Raw genomic sequence first — 12,158 nt, forward strand, 5'->3', positions numbered from 1 at the left:
TTAATTATAAATTAAATGAAAAAGAATACAATTATTTCAGAATAGGCCAGCAAAATCTAACCATATAATTCTGGCATAAGCCAACCAAAAAGTATAGCTTTAAAGTAAAAATATAAAGAATATTATACCAGGCATGGGATGCTGTACTGTAGTCCTAACACTGCTTTTCGGTGTAGTAATAACACTAGGATTTCCAATCAATGCTGAAAAGAAATCCACCCCCCCCCAACAAAAAAAACATTCAGTTATGTTATTTTACAAGTGCACTGATACATGCATGTGCTTGCAATGAAAAAATGCTTGCTGAGAACCTGTTGAGGTAGATGCATCAAAGGAAGGGAATCAATGCTGCTTTGTGAAATATTTTTTTTCTATGATAAACATTGAATATACATAAGCTCAGAGCTGACCATCTTTGTCCACTATAGCTTCACAAAATAATAGAGGCCCTTATCTGATAAGGTTAAAAAAAATAAGAAAAATGTGGTAGCTTGTTCAACCAGAAGTATTTTTTTCATAGTTGTGAATGTTCTTAACTCATAAATGAGTGAACTAGCTGCTTCTTATTGTTTTCTGTGAGTTACTGCACATCCTTGGTCATTGCACTGCCTTAATAAAAAGTATGATATGCTGTATTTGAAAAGATGCTTGCATTCACTGCATTCAAACTTTGCTTTGATATGTCTACCTCAAAGTCCGATGGTGTGGTTTATGGAAGCAACAAAAAAAAAAAGTTTTTATACTTTTTCTGCAGAAGTACTCATTTTAAAGGCACAAATACACCTTTAAATTTATCTTTCCCCATATTGGAAAGGATAGAGAAAATGGTAGGATAATTGACACTGTGTCAATGTCTACATCATTTTCTTGTACAAAAAACAAAGCTGACAGCAAAGTCATAACATGGGTGCTGCAGCAGAATGAGCCACGTGACGGCAATCAAGCTGTGATATTTTCTTACTACAATGGATGGATTGTGTGCATGTAAGCAGAAAGAAATGCTGAAGTAATGAATGATGATGACTGCCAGTGTGCAATGATTAATAAGCTCAACAGACCATTTTGTGAAAAACAAGCATTACCCGTGTTTTTTTTGTGAGTTTGAGAGGACATGGTGCTTTGTTTGACTGGGATAAATTGACTTGTGGTTTCTGGAAAAAATATTAAATTAATTGATTAATACTTTAATAGAAATCCCTCCTCGTGAATTTGATCATTAATGATAGCAATACTACAAAAAGTGTGCAGTAGTAAACAACACACACATTAGACACTTTAATATATATAAAGCCACTGTTTTTGAAAATAATTCAACTATATTACTGTACAGTATATTAGTGATGAATTAGTATTAAGTATTTGTATTAACTAATAAGTATTTGTATACTAATAATGTACAATGTAATAAAGTTTACAAACACAAGTCTGCCCTTTTATCTATATAATAACTTCTACATAAAAATGTAAGATACTTGTTTTTTAAGAAAACCTTTAAAGTGATTGCACAAATTTGGTTTATTAAGAGGTGACAGCGGGCATAGAGCGGGTGGAAGAGGGTAGTCACCGGCCCATTGGTCAGGGATTTACCTTGCCGGAGGTCTGAAGTGGAGGAGGCAATAGTGGATGTCAGTGGAATTACAAGCGCCTTACATCTGCTGTTTGAGAATTTACCTAACCGTAGGCTGGATACGGAGGAGGTGAAAGTGGAGATCGGTTTATTTATAAGCGCTTTTTTATCTGCTGTCCGGTAAGAGACCATTTTGGGTGGTACACTTGGATTCTGGAAACACTTATAATTTGTGGTGATCAGCATATTTGCTAATCTTACCTTATCTCCGTCTGGTAAGGAGGAATTTCACCTGGTGGTGGGTTTTACTTTCACATTGAAGTTGAAGATCATATTGTGGAGCACCAGTTTGATTTTATCACATATGGACACTTATGATTTATTTTCAATGGACTTTTGAAACACACCATTCACCTATTATCCAATTTGATTTTGTGTTTGATTGCAATTTACGTTAGATTCTTATAACACACCATGTTTTAGCGCACCTATCTATTTACACATGTATTAATTGTAGCTATTATTATTGTTATTATATATATCTATATATATATATTAAAAAAAATACAAAACATCAGTTCATAAAACAATATACAAATTGTTTTGTTATTGTTAAAAACAAATAAAATAAATAAATAAAGGACTAAAACTCAATTCATCCAAAAAGATTATAACTGCTTTTTATTTGTACACTGTTTATTCTTTAAAACCATTAGAGTGAGACAGCGCTTAAATCAACTTCAGCGACCTATATAATACCTCATATATGAGCAAATTAAACAAATCTTATAAATCTTATAAAAAAAAAATAATTTAAAAGATTATATAAAAAAATTCAGTCCATATATATTTAGTGCTCAGTCTGCTTAATAAAGTGATAAGTCCACATATACAATTGTTTACTCATGCCAAGAACCACCATGTGTTATTCCTTTCCAACACACACTGCACTCACCAGAACAATTTGACCCCTTGTATAATAAAAGAAAGTCAAGATTTTCCAATCATTGAATATCCTATTTTATATATATATGTCCAGCCTCCATCAGCATCCACAACTGGCACCATACACTGGGCCTTCCATTGGTATAAGCAAAAACTTGATTACCCCTTTAAATCCTCTCGGACTACCAGACTGTGCTCAGTAACATAATAGGAAGAAAGGGAGCCTCTCACAGTTTAACCAGTTTATTTATTACCACATTTTAAAATAATATTTTGCATTTACAAGGTTAAAAAAAAGTTCAGGGTTTCACAAAACACAATCAGGATTTGATGCTGTGCCCTCCAGCTGGTATTCCAGCCAAGCGGAAGTAATGTACCGGAAGACCCGCCCTACGCTGTTCATCATAGATGTGCGACATTCTCAGGAGACTATGGTGCTAATAGTGTATGCTGATGGAAGGCTGTAAGCAGGATATGATATATCCAATTATTGGAAAAAATGCATCTTGACTTTCTTGGGTACAGTGTGTGGGGGGAGAGGATTTACACACGTTGGTTCTTGACAGGAGTGAACAAGAATAGTGCACAGAGCACAAATGTATATATTTGGACTTATCAGTTTTTTAAGCACACTGAGCACTAACTATACAGTATGTGGACTAAATCTTGTATATGACTTTTTTATTTATGGTTTTTATATGATTTTTTTTTTGTTTGGTTTAATTTACTCACATATGTAGTATTACCTAAGTCACAGAAGTTGATTTAATCTCTGTCTCACTCTAATGTTTTTATGCATTAACAAGTTCATTTGTTTATGACAGCTGCTACTTGGGTTTCTTCTTGTCAAATTTTGATTTTTAGGGTAGTGCGGGTATATTTGACACAATTAGTTGTTTATTCCTAATTTCAGCTCCCTGTGACCAGAGGTCACTTTGTTTTTTAACCTACTGTCAGTCCTACATGTTTGTTAGAAAACTACAGGATGTTTTGTGCCTAAAAAATAAGAAAGCTATGAGTTACCATGGTAAGTGTGTGCCTTCTCCAAACTGGATATTGTAGTGGAACCATAAATAGGCTGTTTCATTTTTGCAGCTAAAAAATATTTTTGAAAATCGTTATTCATTGATTTTGCAAGCAGCTTTGTAAAAAAACATATTTTCATTGCAATTGACAATCAAACCAAAAGGCAATTGCAGACAATTTCAACTGAGGCCTGTTTGTTTTGATAAAAAAAAAGTTAGAACCCTTGTCAGGTTTTTACTAATGTAGAGAGTTGCCTTCACGTCCAGTCAAGTAATAAGTTATTACAGAAAGAGAGCAATGAAACACATTTTTACTAGTAAAATTAGCACAGGTGCACCCATTTATGAAAGGCTGGTAGAAAGGTGTTTAGTGAGGAATCTTTCCTTGACTCATGTTTTCCTCTTTTAAAAAGATGAAGAGAGGCAATAAGGAAAACAAAGTAATGATGATGCCCACAGTTTAGTGACCCATAGAAACTTGAAACATCAATTCAGCTGATGCTAGTAAGATAAATGGTATAGTGACATGCAGACAGAGAGCAAAAATCCGATCTGTACTTCTGTTTTTCATGGAGGATTTGCTGTAGTGGAGAGCCCACCGATTCCTTTTTTTTCCTGTAGTCTGGGGATTTTTGAGCCTGTTCTAAGCGGTTTCTCACAGTCATTAAGCTATTGTATCCCCCCCCCCCCCCAACCAGAAGACTGAAAATGAATTGTGATATAGTGACAAAGGGCACTGCAAAAACTTCAGGAATTCTAAACTTCTGCTCCTTCTACTCAGCTGCTAAGGTGGTCTGTGTGGTGGTATGTGTTCAGAAAAAGATATTATAGCCCGTTCCCTTTAACAGGGCTAATGAAATGATTACATCAGTCTGGTACCATCCACCTAACATGACCTGCTACCACACGATTCTTAACTTGGCACATGGATAGAAATACTATAGAACAACAGTCTTTACCTATGGTAGTTGTGTGCTTTTGGAAAGGCAAGTGTGTACTCAATTTTGACACTAGAGTTGATTTAGGATGAATCCCTGTTGAAAAAGCACAGCTAAATGAGTATATTATGTCTAATATACTTTTTATTTTTTAAAGCTATCATGCACAGAGTAGATAGAAATCAATTTGTCATAAGAGAAGAATTAGGGGCAATGGTTGTATAAAGAAAAATGAATGGTATATATAACTGTACAATTTAGCTGCAAAGCCTGGTTCAGTGTTTAGGTCTTTTAGGTGTACAGCACAGCAAAAGCATAATGTTCAGGAAACCCTTTTATTACATGTACCTTTACCAGACGTTGTGCGCAGTTTAATAGGAATATCAGTGCTCACTTGTTGTACATCAATAGACTTTGGTACATCTCCTGGCGATACAACAATTTTGAAATCAGATAATATAAAAGAATTCATCTGTGGTCAAATGTCCAGAATTACTTTAACATCAGAGTACATAGGTATGGAATAATAATGTTAGAGCAAAAGTTGGATGCTACAAATACTTTTACAAGAGGATATGCAGGGAAAGTTTTCCTAGATATTGTTACTACAACAGAAACAGGCTTACTGGTGTTTAAAGTACAGGTAACACTACTGATAGTGTACATATCATTGTAAATACATTACAGGAAAACTGTGCCCTGATGAGTTTTCTATTTTGGATGGTACCATCTACCAAGCAAGTTTTAATCCCTTGCTTGATCTCTACTGCTGGCTAGGAGATCTTCCACCAGCAGCTGAACCACTGTTGTCACTGGTCAAACTAAATTCTACATGTATTCCTGTAAGGAACACATTACAGCATTATAATACCAGGTGGCCTTAAACCTTCAACCAATTCTACAACAGTGAGAGCTCAACGTCCCTGTGACTACAATAACTGAGCTAAAAAACAAACTTTAGCCTTACAGAGGTGTAGCTAAGGCTAGGAAAGATCTCTAACTGTGTTCTAAGCAGGATGAACAAATCCTACCTTACTCCTTTTGGTAGGTGAACAAGGAGTATGGGAAAGGTAAGTGTCCGCATCAGAATATGAAACATATCTGTGATTTTCCCTGGTGGGTAAAGTATTGTTCTTTTATTAAAGCTGAGCTTCACCCAAAAGCGGAAGCTCCACTTGTTTGCTTACTCCCCCCTCCGCTGCCACATTAGGTACCTTTTTTTTGGGGGGGGGTGGTTTTTGACAGGTACCTGCCCCCACTTCTGGGGGACCTCGCAGCAGTATGGTCCACTGAAGTTTGGCCCCCCTCCTCCTTTCCCCACTGCCGACCATTCACTAAGCCCAGCGCTTTTCCTGCATGTGCAGTAGGGAACGGGCTGTGAAGCCGTGAGGCTTCACTGCCAGATTCCCTTACAAGGAATGGCGGCAGCAGTACCCGAGAGATTATTAAAAAATCGTGACATTATGGGATCCCTGGACAGGTAAGTGTCCTAACATTAAAAGTCAGCAGCTAAGTAATTGCTTTAAGGAACAGAACTCCACCACAAAAAACGTAACAAAAAAAAAATGACCAGCCCCGATTACTATTGTGCTTCATTGTCATTCCATAAAACTGCAGAAGTCAAGATTACTGCAAGCTAATTAAATGTATCAGATGTAATGTATAAAGTCAAAATCTACCTTTACCCGCTATGGTCCTGTGTGGCTCTGGAAGTAAATCACTGCTCACTGTGGAGCTTTGGAGCTGTGGGACTTCACTGTATTTCGGCTCCTCACCTGCTGAAAAGGTGACCACTGAACTTCACTGTACCACAAATGTGGGATGATGAAATCATTTATGTAAGTATCTAATGTAACACCTGGTTTGGTTGCCACATGACAACCTATCAAGTTTAAGATTGCACTGGAAAACAACTGATGAAAAATGAAACTGAATCTTCAGATTCAGATTCAGAATACTTCATTAATCCCAAAGGGAAATGACTAAACTTACTATTTGTTGACACCAGACACGTTAATAAATGAAGCCTATTATGATTTGATGCAGCATACCTGGCTAACACCAGTATTTGTAATGCTGCTTTAAACACATTTCAGTATTTGCCCTCATTGATATCTGATTACATTGATTTGCTAGCAAGCAACCTTGGACTTTTCATGACACCTGGTGATCATTTCAAACTATAACTCTTCGTAAATGGCTATTAGGAATATTTAGTTGCAGCTAAACAACACATCGCCACCACTAATATAGACTTTTACCATAGTGACATTTTTTTTCATGTTGATAACAAAAATCTCAACTTTACCAGGCATTATGTGTAAAAATGTCATTGGTTGCGGTGCATAAGTAGCCAGCTGATCACTTGTTAAAAGACATGATCAGTATTTTAGTTTTTGAATTTGGCAATAAGATAAAAGCATGGATGGGATAAGAGAAAATATGAATTATTGTGCCTTGAAAGTATTTTCCTCAAAGCTAAAATTCCTAAATAATGTACTGCAATTAGTAAACATTACTAAAAGCCCAAACTAGTATGCATAGAATTTCATTGTTAAGCCATTCATAGATGGACTGTGCCAACTTAAACAATTTTGCTAGCTTTAGAAGCTCTTCAGTACATTTATGAAGCCAGAGAAAGGTCACAGTGTGAAAGCAGCTGAGTATTGCTGTGATAGAATTATGAAGCCTCCTTGTTTACCCAATACAGTCTCTGGCTGTACAATTGGAACCTCCTTTGTAAATGAAACTGGTGATATTGTAGACGAGGCTGTTAAAAAAAAAAAACAACAACAAAAAAACAAAAAACAATAAAAAAAGGATTTTAACGTGTTCTTTTCTTTTTTTAAAATTAATTTTTTAATTCATGTGTTCGGAAAAAAGTTCTTATAGCCCTTCCCCCTTTCTTTTTTTAGGGCTAATGAAATGATAGAATTTTATCTATAAAAAAAGGGGGGCTGGGTGGATTTGACCATAACACACTAGTGACACCACATTTGAAGATAAGTCCGAAATTCCAAAAAAGATCACATGGACTTTTTAGGTGATCCAAAGAGTTACACACAGAAAACTCTTGAATTAAAATCAACAGGGAGGGACCCTCCACACATTATACTTTATTAATACCATAGATAAAAGCTAGAAAAGACCACCTAAAACACAAAGAAAAATAATTTCTTTAGAATAAAGTAGCAAAGCCCACAGTGTGCCACATGACTTACATTTATATATTACATAAATATAAAAAAGTATGGGAGCAAGAACTCTTAGTAGAATATCATGTCTTTTTCAAAGAAGGCTGTAACTCCTCGACATGTATATGTTTGCATACGTTTGTTTGTATGTATCAGGTTCTATTACAACATTTTGTTATACTTATATATGTATTTACCTATACTTAAATGTATTAGATAGTTATCATTATGTTTTTTCTTAAGTATCAGCTATTGTCCTCCTAAAGAAGCAGGCATAGATTCATACGAAACATGTCGAGGAGTTACAGCCATCTTTGAAATAGGCATTATATTCTGCTAAGGGTTATTGCTCCCATACTTTTTATATGTATGTAATATGTGATTGTAAGTCACAAAGCACACAGTGGGCTTAGCTGCTTTATTTTAAAATAATTGTTTTTATTTGTTTTATCTTGTTATATTGTGTTGCTCTTTGTCTAGTTTTTATCTACAGTATTATTAAAGTTTAATATAGGGAGTGATCCTCCCTGTTAATTTTAAATTATGTGTTTTTCCTGTGTGTTACTCTTTGGGGCACCTACAAAGTAAATGTGATCCATTTTGGAATTTGTGATATAGAATAAGAAATCTTGACTGTGTGGTTAAAAGACAATCAATCATTCTGGTATTTTCCACATGACATGACCTGCTACCACAGGATTCTTAGCTTGCCACATGGATAGAAATACTATAGAATAGTAATCTTTACCTATCGTAGTTGTGTGCTTTTGGAAAGGCAAGCGTGTACTTAATTTTGACACTAGAGTTGATTTAGGATGCATCCCTGTTGAAAAAGCACAACTAAATCAGTATATGATATCTAATATACTTTTTTTTAAAGCTATCATGCACAGAAAAGAATAAAAGTAAATTTGTCAGGAGAGACGAATGAGGGGCGATGGTGGTATAAAGAAAAATGAATGGTATACATAACTTTACGATTTAGCTGCAAAGCCTGATTCAGTTTTAAAGTCTTTTAGGTATACGGCACAGAAAAAGCATAATGATAAGATCAACAAGGAAACCCTTTTTTCACATATACCTTTACCAGTCGTAGCGCGCAGTTTATTAGGCATATCAGTGCTCACTTGTTGTACATCAATAGACTCTGGTACTCCTAGCAATAAAGCCATTATGAAATCAGATAATATAAAAGTATCAATCTGTGGTCAAATTTCTAAAATTACTTTAAGAATAACAGAGTACATAAGTAAAGAATATTAATGTTATAACAAAGGTTGTATGCTACAAATATGTTTACAAGAGAATATGCAGGGAAAGTAGTCCACATTAAAGTCACTACAACAGAAACAGGCTTAACCGGTGATTGAAGCACAGGTACGACTACTGCTAATGTAAGTATCATTGCAAATACTTTACAAAAAAACTGTGCCCTGATGAGTTTTCCATTTGGGATGGTACCATCTACCAAGCAAGTTTTAATCCCTTGCTAGATCTCTACTGCTGGCTAGGAGATCTTCCACCAGCAGCTGAACCACTGGCCAAACAAAATTGTACATGTATTCCTGTAAGGAATACATTACAGCATTATAATACCAGGTGGCCTTAAACCCTTACGCCAATTCTACAACAGTGAGAACTCAACATCCCTGTGACCACAGTAGCTGAGCTCAAAAGCAAACTTTAGCCTTACACAGGTGTAGCTAAGGCTAGATGAGATCACTCTAACTGTGTTCCAAGCAGTGGTGAAGATGCAGACGAGAAACAAATCCTTCCTTACTCCTTCTGGTGGGTGAACAAGGAGTATGGGAAAGGTAAATGTTTGCATCAGAATGTGAAACAAATCTGTGATTTTCCCTTAATAGGTATTGTTCTTTTCTTAAGGCACAGAGCCTCACCATAAAAAAAGAAACAAAAAAAAATGACTAGCCCTAAGTACTGTTGTGTTTGGTTGCCATTTAATGAAACTGCAGAAGCCAAGGATACTGTAAGCTAATTAATTCTGTCAGATGTAATGTATGAAGTCAAAATCTACCTTTACCAGCTATGGTCCTGTGTGGCTCTGGAAGTAAATCACCCTTCACTGTGGAGCTTTGGAGCTGTGGAACTTCACTGGATATTGGCTCCTCACCTGCTGAAAAGGCAACCACTGAACTGAATTGCACCACAAATGTGAGATCATGAAATCATTTATGTAAGTATCTGATGTAAGACCTGGCTTTGTTGCCACATGACAACCTAATAAGTTTATGATTGCACTGGAAAATGACTGATGAAAAATGAAACTGAAACTTCAGATGAAGCCTTTTATGATTTGTTGCAGTATACAGTATCTCACAAAAGCAAGAACACCCCTCACATTTTTGTAAATATTTTAATATATCTTTTCGTGTGACAACACTGAAGAAATGACACTTTGCTGCAATGTAAAGTAGTGAGTGTAGAGCTTGTATAACAGTGTAAATTTGCTGTCCCCTCAAAATAACTCAACACACAGCCGTTAATGTCTAAACCACTGGCAGCAAAAATGAGTACATCCAAATTGGGTCCAAAGTATAAATATTTTGTGTGGCCATCATTTATTTCAAACACTGACTTAGCCCACTTGGGCATGGAGTTCACCAGAACTTCACAGGTTGCCACTGGAGTCCTCTTTAACTCCTCCCTGATGACATCACGGAGCTGGTGGATGTTAGGGACCTTGCGCTCCCCCACCTTCCGTTTATGGATGCCCTACAGATGCTCAATAGGGTTTATGTCTGGAGACATGCTTGGCCAGTCCATCACCTTTACCCTCAGCTTCTTTAGCATGGCAGTGGTCATCTTGGAGGTGTGTTTGGGGTTGTTATCATGTTGGAATACTGCCCTTCGGCCCAGTCTCCGAAGGGAGGGGATCATGCTCTGCTTCAGTATGTCATAGTACATGTTAGCATTCATGGTTCCCTCAATGAACAATAGCTCCCCAGTGCCAGCAGCACTCATGCAGCCCCAGACCATGACACTCCCACCACCATGCTTGACAGTAGGCAAGGCACATTTGTCTTTGTACTCCTCACCTGGTTGCCACCACACACGCTCGACCCCATCTGAACCAAATACGTTTATCTTGGTCTCATCAGACCGCAGGACATGGTTCTAGTAATCCATTTCCTTAGCCTGCTTGTCTTCAGCAAACTGTTTGTGGGCTTTCGTGTGCAACATCTTTAGAAGAGGCATTCAGACCAATTTGATGCAGTGTGCTGCGTATGGACTGAGTACTGACAGGCTGACCCCCCACCCCTTCAACTTCTGCAGCAATGCTGGCAGCACTCATACGTCTATTTTCCAAAGACAACCTCTGGATATGACACTGAGCACGTGCACTCAACTTCTTTGGTCGACCATGGCGAGGCCTGTTCTGAGTGAATCCTGTCCTGTTAAACTGCTGTATGGTCTTGGCCACCATGCTGGAGCTCAGTTTCAGGGTCTTGGCAATCTTCTTATAGCCTAGGCTATCTGTATGTAGAGCAACAATTCTTTTTTCAGATCCTCAGAGAATTGTTTGCCATAAGATGCCATGCTGAACTTCCAGTGACCAGAATGAGAGAGTGAGAGCGATAACACCACATTTAACACACCTGCTCTCCATTCACACCTGAGACCTTGTAACACTAATGGGTCACATGCCCCCGGGAGGGAAAATGGCTAATTGGGCCCAATTTGGACATTTTCACGTAGGGGTGTACTCCCTTTTGTTGCCAGCAGTTTATACATTAATGACTGTGTATTGAGGTATTTTGAGGGGACAGTAAATTTACACTGTTATGCAAGCTTTACACTCACTACTTTACATTGTAGCAAAGTGTCATTTCTTGATTGTTGTCACATGAAAAGATATAATAAAATATTAACAAAAATGTGACGGGTGTACTCACTTTTGTGAGATACTGTACCTGGCTAACACCAATATTTCTAATACTGCTTTAAACACATTTTAGTCTTTGCCCTCTCTGATATCTAAATACATTGATTTGCTAGAAGTCAACCATGGACTTTCCATGACAGCTGGTGAGCATTTAAAACTACAACTCTTTGTAAATGGTGGGTATTAGGAATTTTCATGAGTTGCAGCTAAACAACACATTGTCACCACTAATATACACTTTTACCATAGTAACATTTTTTTATGTTGAGAAAAAAAATCTCAACTTTACCAGGCATTATGTGTGAAACTGTCATTGGTTGAGGCACGTAAGTAGCCAGTTGATCACTTGCTAAAATCAGTATTTTAGTTTAGGAATTTGGCATTGAGATAACAACATGGACGGGATAAGATAAATCATGAAGTAATGGTGCCTTGAAACTATTTTCTACAAAGATAAAATAATTAAGTAACGTACTGCAATTAGCAAACATTACTAAAAGCCCAAACTAGTATGCAGAGAATTTCAGTTTTAAGCCATTCATAGATGGCTTGTGCCAACCTAAAGCGTTACTCCACTTTTGTTGA

At 36.9% G+C, this 12,158-nt stretch overlaps 1 protein-coding gene across 1 annotated transcript in view; it reads right to left on the reverse strand.

Annotated features, from left to right (window-relative positions):
- The window catches only part of ABI3BP (ABI family member 3 binding protein), a 520,855-nt gene that overhangs the window by 222,886 nt on the left and 285,811 nt on the right, over nucleotides 1–12,158 (reverse strand). Inside the window, exons 15-22 of the mRNA XM_082245218.1 lie at nucleotides 9,705–9,803; nucleotides 8,751–8,822; nucleotides 8,418–8,492; nucleotides 7,177–7,245; nucleotides 6,155–6,253; nucleotides 4,497–4,571; nucleotides 1,083–1,151; nucleotides 129–203 (exon numbers count right to left, since the gene is read on the reverse strand). Of these exons, the coding sequence (XP_082101344.1) occupies nucleotides 129–203; nucleotides 1,083–1,151; nucleotides 4,497–4,571; nucleotides 6,155–6,253; nucleotides 7,177–7,245; nucleotides 8,418–8,492; nucleotides 8,751–8,822; nucleotides 9,705–9,803 (633 nt within the window). The remainder of the gene's footprint in view (nucleotides 1–128; nucleotides 204–1,082; nucleotides 1,152–4,496; nucleotides 4,572–6,154; nucleotides 6,254–7,176; nucleotides 7,246–8,417; nucleotides 8,493–8,750; nucleotides 8,823–9,704; nucleotides 9,804–12,158) is intronic.

Source organism: Pelophylax lessonae (genome assembly GCF_965119305.1).
Source record: "Pelophylax lessonae genome assembly, chromosome: 2".
Classification (NCBI taxonomy): domain Eukaryota; kingdom Metazoa; phylum Chordata; class Amphibia; order Anura; family Ranidae; genus Pelophylax; species Pelophylax lessonae.